Source organism: Phyllobates terribilis, unplaced genomic scaffold, assembly GCF_046119375.1.
Source record: "Phyllobates terribilis strain yellow unplaced genomic scaffold, ASM4611937v1 Scaffold_7__3_contigs__length_470593459, whole genome shotgun sequence".
Taxonomy (NCBI): Eukaryota; Metazoa; Chordata; class Amphibia; order Anura; family Dendrobatidae; genus Phyllobates; species Phyllobates terribilis.
The window spans coordinates 54825808-54851458 of NW_027362767.1; the positions used below are offsets into that span (position 1 = coordinate 54825808).

General features: G+C 44.9%; 1 protein-coding gene across 2 annotated transcripts in view; it reads left to right on the forward strand.

The window, feature by feature from the left end:
- The window catches only part of MDGA2 (MAM domain containing glycosylphosphatidylinositol anchor 2), an 819067-nt gene that overhangs the window by 524974 nt on the left and 268442 nt on the right, over positions 1–25651 (forward strand). For both annotated transcript variants that reach the window (XM_073638570.1, XM_073638571.1), the window contains exon 6: positions 22392–22661. In XM_073638570.1, the coding sequence (XP_073494671.1) occupies positions 22392–22661 (270 nt within the window). The remainder of the gene's footprint in view (positions 1–22391; positions 22662–25651) is intronic.

The window sequence follows — 25651 nt, forward strand, 5'->3', positions numbered from 1 at the left end:
GGTCAGTATAGATGGACTAATAGAGAAAGTCCCACACACAGCTAGAAGCCCAAAGATTTTTTCAGAGCTAGATGCAGACAGAAAATTATTTTGAATTTGCAGCGTGATGGAGGTCAGTATAGATGGAGTAATAGAACAAGTCCCACACACAGCTTGAAGCCCAAATATTTTTTCAGAGCTAGATGCAGAAAAAAATTATATTCAGTTTGCAACTTGATGAAGGTCAGTATAGATGGACTAATAGAACAAGTCCCACACACTGCTAGAAGCCCAAATATTTTTTCAGAGCTAGATGCAGATATAAATTATTTTTAATTTGCAACCTGATGGAGGTCAGTATAGATGGACTAATAGAGAAAGTCCCACACACTGCTAGAAGGCCAAATATTTTTTCAGAGCTAGATGCAGAAAAAAATTATATTCAGTTTGCAACCTGATGGAGGTCAGTATAGATGGACTAATAGAACAAGTCCCACACACTGCTAGAAGGCCAAATATTTTTTCAGAGCTAGATGCAGATAAAAATTATTTTTAATTTGCAGCCTGATGGAGGTCAGTATAGATGGACTAATAGAGAAAGTCACACACACTGCTAGAAGGCCAAATATTTTTTCCGAGCTAGATGCAGACAAAAAATTATTTTGAATTTGCAACCTGATGGAGGTCAGTATAGATGGACTAATAGAGAAAGTCCCACACACTGCTAGAAGGCCAAATATTTTTTCAGAGCTAGATGCAGACAAAAAATTATTTTTAATTTGCAACCTGATGGAGGTCAGTATAGATGGACTAATAGAGAAAGTCCCACACACTGCTAGAAGGCCAAACATTTTTTCAGAGCTAGATGCAGATAAAAATTATTTTTAATTTGCAACCTGATGGAGGTCAGTATAGATGGACTAATAGAACAAGTCCCACACACTGCTAGAAGCCCAAATATTTTTTCAGAGCTAGATGCAGATAAAAATTATTTTTAATTTGCAGCCTGATGGAGGTCAGTATAGATGGACTAATAGAGAAAGTCCCACACACAGCTAGAAGCCCAAATATTTTTTCAGAGCTAGATGCAGAAAAAAAATTATATTCAGTTTGCAACCTGATGGAGGTCAGTATAGATGGACTAATAGAACAAGTCCCACACACTGCTAGAAGCCCAAATATTTTTTCAGAGCTAGATGCAGAAAAAAATTATATTCAATTTGCAACCTGAAGGAGGTCAGTATAGATGGACTAATAGAACAAGTCCCACACACTGCTAGAAGCCCAAATATTTTTTCAGAGCTAGATGCAGAAAAAAATTATATTCAGTTTGCAACCTGATGGAGGTCAGTATAGATGGACTAATAGAACAAGTCCCACACACAGCTAGAAGGCCAAATATTTTTTCAGAGGTAGATGCAGATAAAAATTATCTTTAATTTGCAGCCTGATGGAGGTCAGTATAGATGGACTAATAGAGAAAGTCCCACACACTGCTAGAAGGCCAAATATTTTTTCACAGCTAGATGCAGATATAAATTATTTTTAATTTGCAACCTGATGGAGGTCAGTATAGATGGACTAATAGAGAAAGTCCCACACACTGCTAGAAGGCCAAATATTTTTTCAGAGCTAGATGCAGAAAAAAATTATATTCAGTTTGCAACCTGATGGAGGTCAGTATAGATGGACTAATAGAACAAGTCCCACACACTGCTAGAAGGCCAAATATTTTTTCAGAGCTAGATGCAGATAAAAATTATTTTTAATTTGCAGCCTGATGGAGGTCAGTATAGATGGACTAATAGAGAAAGTCACACACACTGCTAGAAGGCCAAATATTTTTTCAGAGCTAGATGCAGACAAAAAATTATTTTGAATTTGCAACCTGATGGAGGTCAGTATAGATGGACTAATAGAGAAAGTCCCACACACTGCTAGAAGGCCAAATATTTTTTCAGAGCTAGATGCAGACAAAAAATTATTTTTAATTTGCAACCTGATGGAGGTCAGTATAGATGGACTAATAGAGAAAGTCCCACACACTGCTAGAAGGTCAAACATTTTTTCAGAGCTAAATGCAGATAAAAATTATTTTTAATTTGCAACCTGATGGAGGTCAGTATAGATGGACTAATAGAACAAGTCCCACACACTGCTAGAAGCCCAAATATTTTTTCAGAGCTAGATGCAGATAAAAATTATTTTTAATTTGCAGCCTGATGGAGGTCAGTATAGATGGACTAATAGAGAAAGTCCCACACACAGCTAGAAGCCCAAATATTTTTTCAGAGCTAGATGCAGAAAAAAATTATATTCAGTTTGCAACCTGATGGAGGTCTGTATAGATGGACTAATAGAACAAGTCCCACACACAGCTAGAAGGCCAAATATTTTTTCAGAGCTAGATGCAGATAAAAATTATTTTTAATTTGCAACCTGATGGAGGTCAGTATAGATGGACTAATAGAGAAAGTCCCACACACTGCTAGAAGGCCAAATATTTTTTCAGAGCTAGATGCAGATAAAAATTATTTTTAATTTGCAACCTGATGGAGGTCACTATAGATGTACTAATAGAACAAGTCCCACACACTGCTAGAAGTCCAAATATTTTTTCAGAGCTAGATGCAGATAAAAATTATTTTTAATTTGCAGCCTGATGGAGGTCAGTATAGATGGAGTAATAGAGAAAGTCCCACACACAGCTAGAAGCCCAAATATTTTTTCAGAGCTAGATGCAGACAAAAAATTATTTTGAATTTGCAGCGTGATGGAGGTCAGTATAGATGGAGTAATAGAACAAGTCCCACACACTGCTAGAAGCCCAAATATTTTTTCAGAGCTAGATGCAGATAAAAATTATTTTTAATTTGTAACCTGATGGAGGTCAGTATAGATGGACTAATAGAGAAAGTCCCACACACAGCTAGAAGCCCAAATATTTTTTCAGAGCTAGATGCAGAAAAAAATTATATTCAGTTTGCAACCTGATGGAGGTCAGTATAGATGGACTAATAGAACAAGTCCCACACACTGCTAGAAGCCCAAATATTTTTTCAGAGCTAGATGCAGAAAAAAAATATATTCAGTTTGCAACCTGATGGAGGTCAGTATAGATGGACTAATAGAACAAGTCCCACACACTGCTAGAAGCCCAAATATTTTTTCAGAGCTAGATGCAGAAAAAAATTATATTCAGTTTGCAACCTGATTGAGGTCAGTATAGATGGACTAATAGAACAAGTCCCACACTTCTAGAAGCCCAAATATTTTTTCAGAGCTAGATGCAGATATAAATTATATTCAGTTTGCAACCTGATGGAGGTCAGTATAGATGGACTAATAGAACAAGTCCCACACACTGCTAGAAGCCCAAATATTTTTTCAGAGCTAGATGCAGAAAAAAATTATATTCAATTTGCAACCTGATGGAGGTCAGTATAGATGGACTAATAGAATGATGCTATGCCCAAAAGATTTTACTTCACTAGGTGCAGTAAAAAAATCGGTATTCTATACACAGGTGGTATATCTTGCAACACAGATAGGCTACTCCACTGACTAACACACTCTGCAATAGGCCAAAAAGGATTAGCTTTGCTATATTCAGCCAAATGCTGTGAAAAAAACTTGCACTGCACTGGCACAGACCTGCCTGGCAAAAACTGATAGGAACTGATGTAACCTAGTCCTGAAAAGGACTGCAATTACAATTAGTCTTTACTCCCACAATCTATCTATTTAAGAGCACAGACCTGCCTGATAAAAGTCGTAGGAAATGCTGTAACCTAGTCCTTAAAAGGACTGCAATCACAACTATTCCCTACTCCCAAGCTATCTGTAGATTTGTGCGAAAATTGGCTTGAAATTAACAAGGTATAGCGCACACAGCAACAGCGGTGCCGTCTAACACGCAGCTGCAGCAGTGAGAAAATGGTGGCGACGGGGAAAATGGCTTGGTCTTATAGGGCAAGGACATGTGACATACACTGCCAATGACACATGCCCTTGCTTGTGTGAAAAAAAGCACTTCGCTCCATGTGTGCGCTGCTGATAGGCTGACAGATTGCACCTCCCCACTGTAAATGCGGGAAAGAGAAAAAAAAATGGAGATCTTCATTATTCCTGCAGAGATCCATCCCCTGCCCCTCCCCCCACCCCGCTGTACACTCAAACTGCGTATTAACATTAATTTTCATCATTACTGAGAAAAAATCCAGTTATGATTTTGGTGCACGAACAGTTTTCGAACATAATCTCGAACAGCCGAATTTTTCTCAAATCGTTCGTGTTCGCCGAATGGCTCGAACACCGCCCAAAACAGCTCGAATTTGAGATTGGCGAACAGTTCGAGTCGAACAACGCTCATCTCTAATCATGAGACCATCCATCTCCTTAGCTTTCTGTTCCTTGGAATGCAAGCTCATGCATGTAGTAGCGGCTAGGCCTGAGGTGGTCAGCGTTTTGGAGCATATCCTACCTCCTCCGAGGATTGCTGGATGTTTTCCTGCTACTATCCCAGTGCAATGACTTCCCTTAAAACAAAGCTTCAGGTGATGAATGATGGATGAGGTGGTGCAAAGGAGAAAGAGCAGGAGGAACAGGGACCATTCACATCAATATCAGGCCAGTCAACCACACACGTCTTGTAGGATATGTTTCTGTACCAAAAGGAGCGGTTCAGCTACACAGTTATAGGGCATACAGTGAGTGCAATGCCTACCAAAAATTTCGAGGCACTCCAATGCCCCTTGGAAGTGAGATGCAGGTCAGAGGGCCTTAACTAAACTGTTTTTTCCATTTATAGCAACTGGGTCTCCTGTACACTGTTGGCCTAAGCAGTGAATGGAAGGCTTTCCAAAAATGATGAGGAACTGCAATGCCCCTTGAAACAGACGTGGATTACAGCGTACTAAAAACCTTCTACCCATTATTGGGGAGTGGGTCTCCCTTTGTGTTCGCCTATGCATTGAAAAGCAAAAGCTGTCTAAAATTAGGAGGAAATGCAATGCCCGTTGGAAGAGTTATGGAGGTTAGAGTTAATTAAAAACAACATTTCAATGCCCGTTGGAAGAGCTGTGGAGTTCAGAGTGGTTTAACAAGACGGTTTTAATGCCCCTTGGAAGAGACGTGGAGGTCGCAGTGGAATAAAAAGACAATATCAATGCCCCTTGGAAGAGTGGTGGAGGTCGCAGTAGCTTTACAAGACGGTTTTAATGCTTCTTGGAAGAGCGGTGGAGGTCGCAGTAGCTTAACAAGACGGTTTTAATGTCCCTTGGAAAAGTGGTGGAGGTCGCAGTAGCTTAACAAGACGGTTTTAATGCCCATTGGAAGAGCGGTGGAGGTCGCAGTAGCTTAACAAGACAGTTTTAAAGCCCCTTGGAAGACTGGTGGACGTCGCAGTAGCTTAACAAGACAGTTTTAATGCCCCTTACAAGAGCCATGCAGTACAGCATATTCAAAACATTATTCCCATTATTGGGGAGTGGGTCTCCCATAGTGTTTGCCTATGCCTTCCAAGCAAAAGCTGCCAAAAATTAGGACGGAGGAACTTGCAATGCTGGCAACACGGACCACGGTCACCCTGGTGGTATAGTGGTGGTGGAAGGCTGAGGATAAGGAGAAGAGCAAAAAACAGCCAAAATGAGGAAGCGTATACCCATGTGTGGGTGTGAAGCGGTGCATGGGAATACACCTCCCGAAATAACACAGTGGATTTGACTTTATGTTACTCTGCTGTCATTTGGTGGTGATGAGAAGTCTGGCCCAATCCAGCCCTTGTTCATTTTGATAAGGGTCAGCTTGTCAGCATTGTCAGTTGACAGGCGAGTGCGCTTATCTATAATATAAGGCAGGATGTGTGTCTCTGTCTGAAGCCTCAATAGACTGAGCATGCTCAGTGTGGCGCCATGACGACAATATGTCCAGGACAAGAGAGAGAGGAAGAGAGAGACACATTCGTGAGTACACTCCTATATTATCAGTACATTATACAAACAGCGCTCAGCATAAGTGAGTACACCTCCCTGTATCCTCAGTACGTTATAGATACAGCGCTCAGCATAAGTGAGTACACCCCCCTGTATCCTCAGTACGTTAGACATACAGCGCTCAGCGTAAGTGAGTACACCCCCCTGTATTCTCAGTACATTATACATACAGTGCTCAGCATAAGTGAGTACACCCCCCTGTATCCTCAGTACGTTATACATACAGCGCTCAGCGTAAGTGAGTACACTCCCCTGTATTCTCAGTACGTTATACATACAGTGCTCAGCGTAAGTGAGTACATCCCCCTGTATTCTCAGTACGTTATACATATAAGGCTCAACATAAGTGAGTACACCCCCCTGTATTCTCAGTACGTTATACATACAGCACTCAGCGTAAGTGAGTACACCCTCTGTATTCTCAGTACGTTATACATACAGTGCTCAGCGTGAGTACACCCCCCTGTATTCTCAGTACGCTATACATATAAGGCTCAGCATAAGTGAGTACACCCCCCTGTATCCTCAGTACGTTATACATACAGCGCTCAGTGTAAGTGAGTACACCCCCCTGTATTCTCAGTACGTTATACATACAGTGCTCAGCGTAAGTGAGTACACCCCCCTGTATTCTCAGTACGTTATACATATAAGGCTCAGCATAAGTGAGTACACCCCCCTGTATTCTCAGTACATTATACATACAGCACTCAGCGTAAGTGAGTACACCCTCTGTATTCTCAGTACATTATACATACAGTGCTCAGCGTAAGTGAGTACACCCCCCAGTATTCTCAGTACGTTATACATATAAGGCTCAGCATAAGTGAGTACACCCCCCGGTATTCTCAGTACGTTATACATACAGCACTCAGCGTAAGTGAGTACACCCTCTGTATTCTCAGTACGTAATACATACAGTGCTCAGCAAAAGTGAGTACACCCCCTGTATCCTCAGTACGTTATACATACAGTGCTCAGCATAAGTGAGTACACCCCCCCTATATTCTCAGTACGTTATACATACAGTGCTCAGCATAAGTGAGTACACCCTCTGTATTCTCAGTACGTTATAGATACAGCGCTCAGCATAAGTGAGTACACCCCCTGTATTCTCAGTACGTTATACATCCAGCACTCAGCGTGAGTACACCCTCTGTATTCTCAGTACGTTATACATGCAGTGCTCAGCAAAAGTGAGTACACCCCCTGTATCCTCAGTACGTTATACATACAGTGCTCAGCATAAGTGAGTACACCCCCCTGTATCCTTAGTACGTTATACATACAGTGCTCAGCATAAGTGAGTACACCCCCCTGTATTCTCAGTACGCTATACATACAACGCACAGCATAAGTGAGTACACCCCCCTGTATTCTCAGTACGTTATACATACAGTGCTCAGCATAAGTGAGTACACCCTCTGTATTCTCAGTACGTTATACATACAGTGCTCAGCATAAGTGAGTACACCCCCCCTATATTCTCAGTACGTTATACATACAGCGCTCAGCATAAGTGAGTACACCCTCTGTATTCTCAGTACGTTATAGATACAGCGCTCAGCATAAGTGAGTACACCCCCTGTATTCTCAGTACGTTATACATACAGCACTCAGCGTAAGTGAGTACACCCTCTGTATTCTCAGTACGTTATACATACAGTGCTCAGCAAAAGTGAGTACACCCCCTGTATCCTCAGTACGTTATACATACAGTGCTCAGCATAAGTGAGTACACCCCCCTGTATCCTTAGTACGTTATACATACAGTGCTCAGCATAAGTGAGTACACCCCCCTGTATTCTCAGTACTCTATACATACAACGCTCAGCATAAGTGAGTACACCCCCCCTGTATTCTCAGTACGTTATACATAGCGCGCAGCATAAGTGAGTACACCCCCCTGTATTCTCAGTACATTATACATACAGCATTCAGCGTAAGTGAGTACACCCCTCTGTATTCTCACTGTTACATATACAGCGTTCAGCGTAAGTGAGTACACCCCACTGTATTCTAAGGACATTATATGTACAGCACTCAGCATAAGTGAGTACACCCTCTGTATTCTCAGTACGTTATACATACAGCAATCAGCCTGAGTACACCCTATGTATTCTCAGTACGTTATACATACAGTGCTCAGCGTAAGTGAGTACACCCCCCTGTATTCTCAGTACGTTGTACATATAAGGCTCAGCATAAGTGAGCACACCCCCCTGTATCCTCAGTACGTTATACATACAGCGCTCAGCGTAAGTGAGTACACCCCCCTGTATTCTCAGTACGATATACATACAGTGCTCAGTGTAAGTGAGTACACCCCCCTGTATTCTCAGTACGTTATACATATAAGGCTCAGCATAAGTGAGTACACCCCCCTGTATTCTCAGTACGTTATACATACAGCACTCAGCGTAAGTGAGTACACCCTCTGTATTCTCAGTACGTTATACATACAGTGCTCAGCGTAAGTGAGTACACCCCCTGTATTCTCAGTATGTTATACATATAAGGCTCAGCATAAGTGAGTACACCCCCCGGTATTCTCAGTACGTTATACATACAGCACTCAGCGTAAGTGAGTACACCCTCTGTATTCTCAGTACGTAATACATACAGTGCTCAGCAAAAGTGAGTACACCCCCTGTATCCTCAGTACGTTATACATACAGTGCTCAGCATAAGTGAGTACACGCCCCCTATATTCTCAGTACGTTATACATACAGTGCTCAGCATAAGTGAGTACACCCTCTGTATTCTCAGTACGTTATAGATACAGCGCTCAGCATAAGTGAGTACACCCCCTGTATTCTCAGTACGTTATACATACAGCACTCAGCGTAAGTGAGTACACCCTCTGTATTCTCAGTACGTTATACATACAGTGCTCAGCAAAAGTGAGTACACCCCCTGTATCCTCAGTACGTTATACATACAGTGCTCAGCATAAATGAGTACACCCCCCTGTATCCTTAGTACGTTATACATACAGTGCTCAGCATAAGTGAGTACACCCCCCTGTATTCTCAGTATGCTATACATACAACGCTCAGCATAAGTGAGTACACCCCCCCTGTATTCTCAGTACGTTATACATACAGTGCTCAGCGTAAGTGAGTACACCCTCTGTATTCTCAGTACGTTATAGATACAACGCTCAGCATAAGTGAGTACACCCCCCTGTATTCTCAGTACGTTATACATACAGCGCTCAGCAAAAGTGAGTACACCCCTCAGTATTCTCAGTACGTTATAGATACAGTGCTCAGCAAAAGTGAGTACACCCCCCTGTATCCTCAGTACGTTATACATACAGCGCTCAGCAAAAGTGAGTACACCCCCCTGTATTCTCACTGTTACATATACAGCGTTCAGCGTAAGTGAGTACACCCCACTGTATTCTAAGGACATTATATATACAGCGCTCAGCATAAGTGAGTACATCCTCTGTATTCTCAGTACGTTATACATACAGCACTCAGCGTAAGTGAGTACACCCTCTGTATTCTCAGTACGTTATACATACAGCGCTCAGCGTAAGTGAGTACACCCCCCTGTATTCTCAGTACGTTATGGATACAGCGCTCAGCATAATTGAGTACACCCCCCGTATTCTCAGTATATTATACATAAAACGCTCAGCGTAAGTGAGTACACCCCCCTGTATTCTCAGTACGTTATGCATACAGCGCTCAGCATAAGTGAGTACACCCTCTGTATTCTCAGTACTTTATACACACAGTGCTCAGCGTAAGTGAGTACATCCCCCTGTATTCTCAGTACGTTATACATACTGCGCTTAGCGTAATTAAGTACACCCCCCTGTATTCTCAGTGCGTTATACATACAGTGCTAAGTGTAAGTGAGTACACCCTCTGTATTCTCAGTACGTTATGCATACAGCGCTCAGCGTAAGTGAGTACACCCCCCTGTATTCTCAGTACGTTAGACATACAGCGCTCAGCAAAAGTGAGTACACCCCCCTGTATTCTCAGTACGTTATACATACAGCACTCAGGAAAAGTGAATACACCCCCCTGTATTCTCAGTACGTTATACATACAGCGCTCAGCAAAATTGAGCACACCCCCCGTTATTCTCAGTACGTTATACACTGTGTTCCAAATTATTATGCCAATAATATTTTCTCAGATTTTCCCAAATTACCTATATGAATTGCAGTCATTGTAATTTTCCAGTCAAATAACTATTAGAGTACAATTGAAAGGTTTTTGTACAAACTGCCTATGATAACAGGATATTTTTAAAAAAATAAAAAACTCAAACTGCACTCAAAATGCATGTTCCAAATTATTATGCACAGCAGAGTTTTCCACCTTTTCATTTTAATAAAGAAAAAAAAAGGTCATTTTTGAAATTATAAGCATTAGCAGGTTATTACAAACTGAAATCAAACAGTTTTCAACACAAAACTTTATTCTAGGTGATGTTACATTTTCACATAGGACCCCTTGTTCGAAAGGAGCTTCTGAACTCTCTCATTCATTGAATTTGTCAGATTTTGGATGGTTTCTGCTACAATTGTTTTGCATGAGGACAGAATACCCTCCCAGAGCTGTTGCTTAGATGTGAACTGCCTCCCGCCATCATAGACACTCCTTTTGATGATGCTCCAGAGGTTCTCAATGGGGTTGAGGTCAGGGGAGCATGGGGGCCACGCCATAAGTTTGTCCCCTTTTATGCCCACAGCAACCAGAGATGCAGATGTGTTATGTGCAGCATGACACGGGGCATTATCATGCATGAAAATAATCTTGCTGCGGAATGCACCGTTCTTCTTCTTGAACCATGGCAGGAAGTGCTGTTTGAGAAACTCAACATACATTATGGAGTTCATCTTTACCCCTTCAGGGATTCTAAAAGGGCCGACAATCTCTCTCCCCATGATTCCAGTCCAAAACATTACTCCACCTCCTCCTTGTTGGCACCGTAGCCGTGTTTGCATGGGATGTCCATCAACCAGCCATCCTCCACTCCATCCATCTGGACCATCGAGATCATTTCATGCATGATAATGCCCCTTCTCATGCTGCACATAACACATCTGCATCTTTGGCTGCTGTGGGCATAAAAGGGGACAAACTTATGGTGTGACCCCCATGCTCCCCTGACCTCAACCCCATTGAGAACCTCTGGAGCATCATCAAAAGGAGTGTCTATGATGGCGGGAGGTAGTTCACATCTAAGTAAAGCTCTGGGAGGGTATTCTGTCCTCATGCAAAACAACTGAAGCATCCTGTACCTGACAAATTCAATGGATGAGAGAGTTCAGAAGCTCCTTTCGAACAAGGGGTCCTATGTGCAAATGTTACATCACCTAGAATAAAGTTTTGTGTTGAAAACTGTTTGATTTCAGTTTGGGAAAATCTGAGAAAATATTATTTGCATAATAATTTTGAACACAGTGTACATACAGTGCTCAGCATAAGTGAGTAAGCCCCCCTGTATTCTCACTGTCATATATACAGCGTTCAGCGTAAGTGAGTACACCCCCCTGTATTCTAAGGACATCTATAATATAAGGCGGGATGCGTGTCTCTGTCTGAAGCCTCGATAGACTGCGCATGTGTGACGCGCAGTCTGGCTCCAGACAGAAGCAGACATCCAGCCGTTACAGGTAAGAGGAGTATATGGCGCCGGAGATCGTCGTATGTGTAGACACTGAACACATACCGCGATCTCCGGCGCCATACTTACATACTTACCTGACCGGGAGGAGCGTTGCCGTGGCGCCTCTCTTCTCTGGAGACCGGGGGCGGAGTGAAAACGTCGGACCGGCGCGTGCGCATTGCGCTATCCGGTGCCATTTTACTGAAGACACATTTACAGTGTGTGTTCAGCAAAATGGCGCCAGACAGCGCGGTGCTCCAGCGCCGCACTCCTCCCCCGGCCTCCGGCAGAAGAGGACGCAGCAGCGCTGGAGTACAGAGAAGAAAGGTGAGTATAACTGTTTATTTTTTTTGTATGTGTGTACAGTGTGAAAGGGATGAGGGGACCACACATAACAGGATTGTGGGGTGAGGGGACCATGCATATATCAGGATTGGGGGGGTGAGGGGTACCACACATACCAGGATTGGGGGGTGAGGGGTACCACACATACCAGGATTGGGGGTGAGGGGTACCACACATACCAGGATTGGGGGTGAGGGGTACCACGCATACCAGGATTGGGCGGTGAGGGGTACCACGCATACCAGGATTGGGGGGTGAGGGGTACCACACATACCAGGATTGGGGTGTGAGGGGTACCACACATACCAGGATTGAGGGTGAGGGGTACCACGCATACCAGGATTGGTGGGTGAGGGGTACCACACATACCAGGATTGGGGGTGAGGGGTACCACGCATACCAGGATTGGGCATGAGGGGTACCACACATACCAGGATTTAGGGGGTGAGGGGTGCCACGCATACCAGGATTGGGCATGAGGGGTGCCATGCATACCAGGTACCAGGATTGGGGGGTGAGGGGTGCCACGCATACCAGGATTGGGAGGTGAAGGGTACCACGCATACCAGGATTGGGGGGTGAGGGGTGCCATGCATACCAGGATTGGGGGGTGAGGGGTAACACGCATACCAGGATTGGGGGGTGAGGGGTAACACGCATACCAGGATTGGGGGGTGAGGGGACCATGCATACCAGGATTGGGGGGTGAGGGGACCATGCATACCAGGATTGAGGGTGAGGGGTGCCACGCATACTGGGATTGGGGATGAGGGGTGCCACGCATACCGGGATTGGGGATGAGGGGTGCCACGCATATCGGGATTGGGGATGAGAGGTGCCACACATACAAGGATTGGGGATGAGGGGTGCCACGCATACAAGGATTGGGGTTGAGGGGTGCCACGCATGCCCGGATTGGGGATGAGGGGTGCCACGCATGCCGGGATTGGGGATGAGGGGTGCCACGCACGCAAGGATGAGGGGTGCCACGCATACCGGGATTGGGGGTGAGGGGTGCCACGCATACCGGGATTGGGAGTGAGGGATAGGGTGCCATGCATACCAGGATGAGGGATACCATACACACCAGGATAGGGATGAGGGGTGCCACGTATACCAGGATTGGGGGTGAGGGGTGCCACGCATACCAGGATTGGGGGTGAGGGGTGCCATGCATACCAGGATTGGGGGTGAGGGGTGCCACGCATACCAGGATTGGATGGTGGGGACAGGATGGGGGCAGCACAAATACAAGGAGGGGGGCAGCACATACCAGCATGGGAGACCATATGCCAATAAAAATGCTCGCCACCCGGGCGTAGAACGGGTTCAATAGCTAGTCAGTTATAATTCCCCCAGCGGCACTAAAAACACGCTCCGATAACACGATAGCGGCAGGGCAGGCCAGGACCTCCAAGGCGTACAGAGCGAGTTCATTCCAAATGTCCAGCTTGGATACCCAATAATTAAAAGGCACAGAGGTATCACGGAGGATGCTGGAATGGTCTGCAAGGTACTCCCTCACCATCTTTTGAAACTTGGTCAACGAACTGTGACCTCTGCCGCTAGCGTGTTCAGATGGGAATTTTTTTAACAGTTCTGCAGCAAGGGCCTTCTGGTACTGCAACATTTTTGTAGACCTCTCCACCCCAGGAATAAGAGAGTGAAAGTTCTCCTTGTAGCGGGGGTCTAAAAGTGTCACCAACCAGTAATGACTGTCACCCAACATTTTGACAACGCGAGGGTCATGGTTAAGGCAGCGTAACATAAAGTCAGCCATGCAAGCCAGACTGGTAACAGGCAAGACTTCCGTGTCCTCACCAAGATGACGACTGACCATGCTCTCCTCCTCCTCCTCCTCCCCCCTGTCCTCAGGCCACCCACGCTGAACCGACGGTATGACAGTTGTACAGGTACTACCATCTACAGCACATGATACCAGCTCCTGTTTTTAGTCCTCCTCCTCCTCTCCCTCATTGTCCCCCAATGTACGTTGGGATGAGATGAGGCTTTGCTGTGTGTAATCGCCCATTACGGCTTCTTGATCCATCTCATCATACTCTGGCTGAAATGCCTCCTCTTTAATTCTCTGCAGAGAGCGTTGCAAAAGACAGACAAGTGGGATTCTGATGCTAATGGTGGCGTCATCGCCACTCACCATCTTGGTGGACTCCTCAAAGTTTGTCAGGATGGTACATATGTCAGATATCCAGGTCCACTCCTGAGGTCTTTTGTGTGGAGTCTGACCTGAATATCGACGGCCTTGTTGCAGCTAGTACTCCACAACTGCTCTCTTCTGCTCACAAATCCTTTGCATCATGTGGAGGGTAGAGTTCCAACGTGTGGGGACATCACACACCAGTCGGTGTGACGGAAGCTGCAAACGCTGCTGCAGCACAGCAAGGGCGGCGGAAGCTGTAGCCGACTTCCGAAAATGAGCTGACAGGCGGCGTACTTTCACGAGCAGATCTGGCAACTCGGGGTACGATTTAAGAAACCGCTGAACCATGAGGTTAAGCACATGAGCCAGGCATGGTACGTGTGTGATCTCGCCTCGCCTCAGAACCGCCACCAAGTATACAGCCATTGTCACACACGACCATGCCTGGATGTAAGTTCAGCGGTCTCAGCCACAGATCTGCCTGCTCTTTCACAGCTGTCCACAACTCACAAGCAGTGTGAGGTTTCTCACCTAAGCTTATGAGTTTCAGCACAGCCTGTTGCCTCTTGGCTGAGGCAGTGCTGCAGTGCTTCCAGCTTGTAACTGATGTGGTGATATCTGAGATGGAGGCTGAACATGAGGAGGAGGAGGATGATGCGCAGGAGCTGTACACTGTGGGGGCAACTCTGAATGACATAGGGCCCGCAATCCTCAGTGTGGGGAGGATGTGTTCCGTCCCAAGGTCCGACTGGGTCCCGGCTTCCACTATGTTTACCCAGTGTGCCGTCAGGGAGATGTACCGTCCCTGGCCACAAGCACTTGTCCACGTGTCCATTGTCAGGTGGACTCTCCCAGTAACTGCGTTGTTGAGGGCACGGCAGATGCTTTGGGACACGTGCTTGTGTAGTGCGGGGATGGCATACCGGGCAAAATAGTGTCGGCTGGGGACCGAGTACCGAGGGACGGCCACCGCCATAAGATTGCGGAAGGATTCCGTCTCCACCAGCCTAAAAGGCAGCATTTCCAATGCAAGCAGTCGTGAAATGTGCGAATTTAGGACTGTGGGCTGTGGGGCGTTGGCTGCAAATTTGCGCTTTCGTTCAAAGCTCTGGGATATGGACAATTGAACGCTGCGGTGCTACGTGGACGTTGATGCTGTTTCTTGAGAAACTGCCATAACAAGTGAAGACTGAGAGAAGGGGGCATCTTTGCATGCAGTATGGACAGGGGATTGCCTTGCACACACAACAGGGGGTTCTCTTACACGCACAACAGCGGAAGAAGCAGTGGTGGCACCCGCTGACACTGGTCGTGGACCCTGGGGTTCGCCCCACAAAGTCGGGTGCTTTGCTGACATGTGCCTGATCATGATGGTGGTGGTCAGGCTGGTAGTTTTGTCACCCCTGCTGATGCTGGCATGGCAGGTGGTACAAATGGCCTTTTTGAGGTTATCAGCAGAGGCTTTAAAAAAATTCCAGACTCTGGAAGACCTACCGGTTGTACTGGCAATGTCCCTCGTGTTGGTGTTACGGGGAACTGTTGCCCGCCTTCTGTGTGCTGCCACCACACTGCTTCTTCCTGCCTGTTGGGGTACCCTGCCTCCCTCCCCCTGTGTGCTGCTGGCCTCACTCTGTGTGTCCCCCTGCCACGTTGGGTCAGTTACTAGATTATCCACCACCTCCTCCTCTTCCACTTGCGCACCACCATCCTCCTCCTCACTTCGTGGCAATTGTGTCTCGTCATCGTCTACCTCTTGTGAAAAATTGCCAGCGTCGACTTCCTGTGGCCATGGCTATTCAAATATTTGGGCATCGCTACATGGGATCTCCTCTTCCACCACTTCAAGCGGAGCAGGCGAGGGGCACAAATATGGAAATGGACCAGTGAACAGCTCTTCAGAGTGTCCAAGTGTGGGATCAGTTGCTGTCTGACGACACTCCGCATGGTGGGAGGAAGGAGCATCAGGGTGAGGAGGAGTATGCGGTCGAGACTCACAACTACTAAAACTAGCCCGTGTGGAAGACAGACCGGAGGTGGTTTTGCCCAGGTAACTGGAAGTATTATCTGCTATCCAATTAATAACCTGTTCACACTGATCAGTTCACAATACTGGTGTTGTAGTGTGCTTCCCTAGTAATTCGGTCAAGAAGTGGGAGCGAGAAGATGTGGCTGTTGGTTGTGGCATGTTTTCACCTTGGCCACGGCCCCGTCCTCTACACGCACCATCACCAGAACGTCTAGTTCCAAGTCCCTTGCCACGCGCCTTGCCCATTGTAAATGAAGTAAAATAGCTTACACTCGCACTATCAATGGAAAAAGGGTAATAAAAAGTAGATTAGAACCGTGTTAGAGGAAAACCACAGTTTTATTTCTCTGGCCTACACCAGAATATTTTAAACAGATATATTTGTGACTGAACAGTCAGGGAGACACTATTACTGTTTTTTTATGTAAAAAAGGCCAAAAGCTGCATAATACTGAGATTTGAACCGTGGAACTGCAAAACCCCAGTTCTAATTTACTGGCGTATACCAGACTTTTTTTAATAGATATATTTGGGGCTGAACAGTCAGCGACACACTCAAACTGTTTTTTTAATGTAAAAAAGGCCCAAAAGTGGATAATACAGAGATTTGAACCGTGGAACTGCAAAACCACAGTTATATTTTTCTGGCCTACACTAGAATCTTTCAGACAGATATATTTGTGTCTGAACAATCAGGGAGACACTATTACTGTTTTTTTTATGTAAAAAAGGCCAAAAGCTGCATAATACAGAGATTTGAACCGTGGAACTGCAAAACCAAACTTCTAGTTATCTGGCCTACACCAGAGTATTTTAAACAGATATTGTAACATACCTGGCGGCGTCCTTGCATAGTGGTCCATCTCCCACTGTGCAAGAGCGCGCACTTGATTTCCAGTCCAGACTATCTCTCTGGCTTCCCTCCATGCTGTCTGCTTGCCTCTGTTTCTGCTGCTTAAGGGCGGCGCCCGATCACTTCCTGCTTCTTGTAGCTGCTGCGGGCACACCCCTTGTGCGTCCTCAGCCTATTGCTGTCTGTCACCTGGTATTTAACCCAGCTCCTCCCTGGAATCCTTGCCTGAGCATTGTGTTCTGTCAGTTGGCTTCTGGTCGCTGACGTGCCAGGTCCTGTCTATGTTTCCTGCCTTGCGGTATCAGTTCCCGTGTCTGAACTGAGTCCTGTCTGTGTACTCTTGCCAGCTGCCTTTCCTGGAGGCTGTATTTCCAGGCCCGTGTGAACACGCTCTTTGCCTGTTCTTCTCGCCCTCTGGGGGGCCGCATACCCAGACTCGCTCCTGTATTTGTTTCAGTACAGTTCCTGTCTGAACTGTCTCCTAAATCTGCTTCCTGTTTCTCTCTATGTCCGTACCTTCTCTTTCTCCTGCATTGTCTGAACCAGCACTTGGCTTTACCTTGGCTCGTTCCTGTATTTTGTTGCAGTAACAGTTCCTGTCTGAACTGCCCCCTAACATGTTTCCTGTTTTTCTCTATGTCCGTACCTTCCCTTTTTCTGCAGAGTCTGAACCTGCTCCTAACTCCTACTCGTTGTCGCGGTACTTCCGTTTGTGAGTTTATAGTCCACTCGTTACCTCATTGCAAGTATCTAGTGTGTGTCTGGTTCTGCCTTTCCCTTCCAGTGTGTTCCGTGTGAACAGAGCCCTGTCCCCCCTGCTCTGCCTTGCTTACCGCTCCGGCGGTTCTAACCTGCTCTGCCTTGCTCACAGCTCTTGCGGTTTCCGCTCTGCCTTGCTCACCGCTCTTGCGGTTTCCGCTCTGTTCTGCCTTGCTCACCGCTTCTGCGGTTTCCGCTCTGCTCTGCCTTGCTTACCGCTTCTGCGGTTTCCGCTCTGCTCTGCCTTGCTTACCGCTCCGGTGGTTCTAGCCTGCTCTGCCTTGCTCACTGCTTCTGCGGTTTCCGCTCTGCTCTGCCTTGCTTACCGCTCCGGCGGTTCTAGTCTGCTCTGCCTTGCTCACCGCTCTTGCGGTTCCCGCTCTGCCTTACTCATCGCTCTTGCGGTTCCCGCTCTGCCTTGCTCACCGCTCTTGTGGTTCCTGCTCTGCTCTGCCTTGCTCACCGCTCTTGCGGTTCCCGCTCTGCTCTGCCTTGCTCCCTGCTTCAGCAGTCTCGCTCTGCTCTGACCCTTTGCGCACTACTCCGGCAGTCTCGCTCTGCTCTTGCCCGCCGCTCCAGGCGGTCTCGCTCTGCTGTGTTTGTCAACCGCATCTGCGGTTCTGTTCCTGAGTCCCAGTCTGTACTGGGTCCTATCCACTCTGTGCTCCAACCTGTCGTACCTGCCAGTACCTCCCTGCCTGCATACCAGTCGTGCTTACCAGCATCCACCTGCCTGCATTCCGGCCGTGCCTGCCAGTACCTCCCTGCCTGCATACCAGTCGTGCTTGCCAGCATCCACCCGTCTGCATACCAGCCGTGTCTGCCTATACCCCCCAGTCTGTGTGCCAGTCTAACCTACCAGTTCCTGTATTCCCCTGTGTGAACCGTGGAACTGCAAAACCAAACTTCTAGTTATCTGGCCTATACCAGAATATTTTAAACAGATATATTAGTGTCTGAACAGTCAGGGAGACAGTATTACTGTTTTTTTATGTAAAAAAGGCCAAAAGCTAGATAATACTGAGATTTGAACCGTGGAACTGCAAAACCAAACTTATAGTTATCTGGCCTACACCAGAATATTTTAAACAGATATATTTGTGTCTGAACAGTCAGGGAGACACTATTACTGTTTTTTTATGTAAAAAAGGCCAAAAGCTGCATAATACAGAGATTTGAACCGTGGAGCTGCAAAACCAAACTTCTAGTTTTCTGGCCTACACCAGAATATTTTAAACAGATATATTTGTGTTCTGAACAGTCAGGGAGACACTATTACTGTTTTTTTATGTAAAAAAAGGCCAAAAGCTGCATAATACTGAGATTTGAACCGTGGAACTGCAAAAGCAAACTTCTAGTTATCTGGCCTACATCTGAATATTTTAAACAGATATATTTGTGTCTGAACAGTCAGGTAGACACTATTAATGTTTTTTTATGTAAAAAGGGCCAAAAGCTGCATAATACAAAGATTTGAACCGTGGAACTGCAAAACGAAACTTCTAGTTATCTGGCCTACACCAGAATATTTTAAACAGATATATTTGTGTTCTGAACAGTCAGGGAGACACTATTACTGTTTTTTTAATGTAAAAAAGGCCAAAAGCTAGATAATACTGGGATTTGAACCGTGGAACGGCAAAACCAAACTTCTAGTTATCTGGCCTACACCAGAATATTTTAAACAGATTTATTTGTGTCTGAACAGTCAGGGAGACACTATTACTGTTTTTTTTATGTAAAAAAGGCCAAAAGCTGCATAATACTGAGATTTGAACCATTGAACTGCAAAACCAAACTTCTAGTTATCTGGCCTACACCAGAATATTTTAAACATATATATTTGTGTTCTGAGCAGTCAGGGAGACACTATTACTGTTTTTTTAATGTAAAAAAGGCCAAAAGCTAGATAATACTGAGATTTGAACCGTGGAACTACAAAACCAATCTTCTAGTTATCTGGCCTACACCAGAATATTTTAAACAGATATATTTGTGTCTGAACAGTCAGGGAGACACTATTACTGTTTTTTTTATGTAAAAAAGGCCAAAAGCTGCATAATACTGAGATTTGAACCGTTGAACTGCAAAATCAAACTTCTAGTTATCTGGCCTACACCAGAATATTTTAAACAGATATATTTGTGTCTGAACAGTCAGGGAGACACTATTACTGTTTTTTTTATGTAAAAAAGGCCAAAACTGCATAATACAGAGATTTGAACCGTGGAACTGCAAAACCAAACTTCTAGTTATCTGGCCTACACCAGAATATTTTAAACAGATATATTTGTGTCTGAAAAGTCACAGACATACTCAATTTTTTTTTGGCGGGGGAGGAAATGCCAAAAGGTTAATAAGACGTGTATTTGTACAGTGTGACTGAGGAAAAAAAATACAGGATTTAGATGAAAAAAAAGGATTTTTCCTAGCGCCTGAGACCTGGGGCTAAGTCTAGCAATTTGACCAGCAGGAGCACACAGGACTGTAATGCAATGTTTGTTGGTATAACCACTGCGTCTCCTATACAGCCTGCCTGCCTGATATCTGGGATAGATATTAGTCCTGAAAAGGACTGTTTGTTTGATCTGGCAGGCTTTACAGACCCTACACTAACTATTTTGCAGTATAAATCTCTCCCTAGCTCTGCAGCACTCTCCCTACACTGTCTGATCCGGAGCGACTGTGTCCAAGATGGCGGCGTCCGGTTTTAAATACTCGAGGTGACGCTGTGCAGCCAGCCAATCACTGTAATGCCCACAAACAACATGTCTGCGGCATTACAGTGACTGGCTGGCAATCCCTGCATGTTCATTGGCTCTGTAAAGAGCGCCAAACGTGCAGCGCGGAGACCCGAGCTCCCGCCCGAGTAACCCGGAAATGCTCGGTGCTCACCAAACATCCCGAGTAGTGAGATGCTCGGGCGAGTACTGAACAGTGTCGAGCATGCTCGCTCAACACTAGTAATGTCCCTACATACCCAAATGTCAGTGCCATATAGTACCCAATTAGAAGCGCTATACAGCTTGGTGTTCAATCATACGATGCTTGTAGTTGCAGAAAATTTACTTGACTAGGGTGTTGGTCGCCCTTGAATACTGGAGACCCCTGGGCATTTTTTCCTTTTGTCTTCCTATTTTTTGTGTATGTAAAGGGGTTTTTCCAGTTATAGACATCTGGCCTCTATTGGCCAACGGCATATTAAAATAATAAAATCGGATAGAACTCACCCTCCCTTGGTCTAGAGCCGGCTCTACACTGTTGTGTCGGTCTCTCTGCACTGGCTGCAGCAATTACATCATAGCAACAGCATACATCACTACTGCAGCCAATCACTAAGCTCAGCTGCTCTACTAATGTAGATTGCCCCAGCCACTGAGCTCAGTGACTGGCTGCAGCGGTGATGTATACTGTAATCAAGATTTCACCACTGCATCCAGTACACAGAGACTAGAGCAGCAGCAGAGAATCAACCATGGGCCTGGGGAGGGTGAGTACAATCTGATTTTATTATTTTAACATAGTGTTGGCTAATAAGAGGCCAGAAATCTATAAGTGGAAAACACCATTAATGTAAGCAGTCTTGGAAAACACTACCGTAACCCTCTTCCCCCCTAATGTGGCTGATAGCAGAAAATAATAGATTGCACTCAACTTGTAATTTGATGTATCGGACATTTGTTTTGATATCGAGCCATATATACCATATAGCCTCATCCCCCATTATTTTGACATGCTTCCAAAAAAGACTGTGCTCCTTAAGACTGTGAAGTATCCAGGGCACTTACCATTTCCATGATCTGCAATTAGTGTCATACTCTGCCGAAGATGTTATTTTAATACTCTGCTAAGAGTTTGTAATTGCTATTTCATTCTCGTTTTCCTGAGCCCATTTATTCTTCATTTTTTGTGGCACTTATTGAAAAAAAAAATCTTACTGTTATCTGATTTTGTGAACGGGTCAGTAAATGAAAGTATAACTCTTATTGAAACATTCAATTCAGTCATTAATATTAGTAATATGAAAGTATTTTTATGTCTAAAGGGGAGGCAAAATTTTCCACACCAGTGAATTTATTTTTGTTACTGCCGAATTTGGTGGGCTTTACACCAACCCACTTGACATTGACATTAAACATGATAAAGACCTTTGAATGGATGCTTTGCCATGGAAGCTTAATGAAGCTACATGAAACTCCCAATGGACAGGATCCCAATCAAAGAGGATACTGGGGACAAATTAATTTTACCTTCTTTGAAGTTAGTGGGTCAGTTAGTCAAATAGTTTCATGGTGCCTTCTGTATATAGGTTCAATACAACAATGTTTCATGAGATTGTTGAAAAGTCTACCCATTGCAAGATCCACCATCATATTCTCTCTACACCGCCATGAAACCCGAGCTTTGTAGACTGTTTTATTTTACATTTAAAGTAAAAACTTTTGTAAAGAAAATAACCAATACAAAGGAATTTGAATTCACAAAAATTTGGTCTACATGATGAGTAGTGTCTTCAAAGAAGTGGTTTTCACGGAAGCTTTATTGTTTATTTGGATCATTAAACCTTGAAATGTACAAAAAGGATCCACCATTTACAGCGATTTATCTAACTTTCTTTTCTCTCTCTCCATTTTCAGCATCTCCATCTATTAAACTTATGGTGGAAGATCCCATCGTAGTCAATCCTGGTGAAACAATAACGTTAGTGTGTGTCACAACTGGTGGAGAGCCAACGCCAACACTGACTTGGGTTAGATCTGTTGGAAATCTTCCAGAAAAGACTGTTCTAAGTAGTGGAACATTGACTATACCATCTATTACCTCGGAAGATGCCGGGACCTACAGTTGTGTCGCCAATAACAATGTCGGCAATCCCGCAAAGAAGTCCACTAGTATTATAGTAAGAGGTAAGAAAATTAGAATTACTTGTTCCTTTTGATCTTGATTACCTACTTATTGAACAGTACTCTGTGATGGTAAGTGTACTGTATGTGATATATAGACATCCACATGGTGGTGGTTGGACAAATTTCTCTGTCTCATAGGTGCTGTGGACCTGCTTGTTTTATGCAATATATAAGCTTCCGAAAGATGGTGGTGGTTGGACAAATCACTCTCTTATGGATGCTGTTGGCTGCTCATGTTTTGCAATATATAGACATCCAAATGGTGGTGGTGGTTGGACAGATCGCTCTTTCTTATGGTTGCTGTGGATCGACTAAAAGTTCTCCTTTTCTGCAATTTTTGCAAATACAGATAAGGTGGCCACTTCTCCATCTTTCAAGATATGCAAAGTTGTAGCAGTGAAGAATATTGAGCTTTCTAATTTTGGTATATAGGGTCATGTACAAATGTGTCCACCCTTAACATTCTGTAAATTTTGGTATAGGAGTGTTACCATAAATAAAGGTCATCGAATGTTGTACTCAACTTTATCCAGCAGTCCCATGGATAATGAATGGAGTGGAAGTCAATCATGTGCACCTCAATTATATGTGCATCTAAATTATTACTCTGATCCCCAGGCTCCTCACATTGAGCTTGGATTTCTGTCTATGATTTTTGCCTGGGCGGGTTCTGCACATCGTTGCGAAAGGTCACAATGTCATGACATCATAACTAGTGTTGAGCCACCCCCGTAGTGTTCGGGTTCGGTTCGGTTCGTCGAACACCGGGATGTTCGAGGAACTGTTCGTCGAACTGTTCGTCGAACACCTTAGAACACCGTCGAACACCGTTAAAACCAATGGCAGGCAAACAAAAACACATAGAAACACATAGAAAACACCTGCAAAGGTGTCCAAAAGCTGACAAACTGCTCAGAAGACACTCTCTTTAAAAAAGCCGGCCGGCAAATTCAGCAGCGGCATACACCGGTACCCGACAATTTAGACAAGAAGGAATAGAGCATCACACATAGATTAGATAGATAGAAACATGTCAGTCACACATATAAGAAGCACAGTGACAGTGTTGGTTACTGCACTTGTCATTTAGTGTAAAGGATTTATTAAAAAAAATATTAGTGTTTTCATGCACCGTCTCTTTAAAAAAGCCGGCCGGCAATTCAGCATCTGTACCCGACAATTTAGAACAGAAAGAATAGAGCTTCACACATAGATTAGATAGATAGAAACATGTCAGTCACATATATAATAAGTACAGTGATAGTGTTGCTTACTGTACTTGTCATTTAGTGTAAAGGATTTATTTAAAAAAATAATAGTGTTTTCATGCACTGTCTCTTTAAAAAAGCCGGCCGGCAATTCAGCAGCGGTACCCGACAATTTAGAACAGAAAGATAGAGCATCACACATAGATTAGATAGATAGAAACATGTCAGTCACATATATATGAAGTACAGTGATAGTGTTGGTTACTGTACTTGTCATTTAGTATTAAAATAAAGGATTTATTATTAAAAAAATTGGCGTGGGGTTCCCCTTAATTTTAGGCTCTAGCGGAGGTTAAGCAGACGGCTGGGGCAGATGTTTGAAGCCTGGGAAGGGGGTAATACCCACGGAGCTTCCCAGGCTACTAATATCAGCCCCCAGCTGAATACATAGCCTTTACTAGCTATTAAAATGGGGGACCCCCCAAAAAAAATGACGTGGGGTCCCCCCTAATTTAATAGCTAGCAAAGGCTAGGCAGACAGCTGGGGGCTGATATTAATAGCCCAGGAAGGGAGCCATGAATATTGGCCCCCTCCCAGGCTAGAAACACCAGCCGTCAGCCGCCCCAGAAATGGCGCATTCATAGGATGCGCCAATTCTGGCACTTAGCCTCGCTCTTCCACGCTGCCCTGGTGCGGTGGCAGGGGGTAATAGGGTTGGGGTTAATGTCAGCTTATAATGCCAGCTGACATCAAGCCCAGGTTAGTAATGGAGAGGCGTCTATAAGACACCCCCATTACTAACCCCATAGTCAAAGTTAAAAAAAACACAAACACCCAGAATAAAGTCCTTTAATTGAAATAAAGACACAATCCTTTATTGTTCTAAATTAAACCATACTTACCATCACGCCCATTCCAGCTGAAGCCAACGATCTCCTGCAATAAAAGAAAAATAATAAAGCAACCTCATCCTTACCTTTCCATGGTTCCCACGACAGCTTCAGCTCTGCTACATCGAGATGACAGGCTGGACCGCAGCAGAACGCTGCCATCCAGCCTGTCATCCCGCAGACACTGAGAAGCGCAGGCTTGCTTGCGCTGCTCAGCGTTTCTCTGTGACGACATCCAGAGGAGCCGAGTTCATGTCCAATGAACTCGGCTCACCTCATGCACGTCACTGACAGCGTGGGAAAATTCTCACGCTGAAGCGCTGATTGCAGGAGAATTTTCCCACGCTGTCAGTGACGTGCAGGAGGTGAGCTGAGTTCATTGGACATGAGCTCACCTCATGCACATCACTGACAGCGTGGGAGAATTCTCCTGCACTCAGCACTTCAGCGTGAGAATTTTCCCACGCTGTCAGTGACGTGCATGAGGTGAGCCGAGTTCATTGGACATGACCTCGGCTCATCTGGATGCCGTCACAGCGAGACAGTGAGGAGCGCAAGCATGCCTGCGCTTCTCAGTGTCTGCGGGATGACAGACTGGATGGCAGCGTTCTGCTGCGGTCCAGCCAGTCATCTCGATGTAGCAGAGCTGAAGCTGTCATGGGAACCATGGAAAGGTAAGGATGAGGTTGGTTTATTATTTTTCTTTTATTGCAGGAGATCGTTGGCTTCAGCTGGAATGGGTGTGATGGTAAGTATGGTTTAATTTAGAACAATAAAGAATTGTGTCTTTATTTCAATTAAAGGACTTTATTCTGGGTGTTGTGTTTTTTTTAAATACTTTACTAGAAATTCATGGCGGTCATGTCTAATACTGGCGTGACCCCATGAATT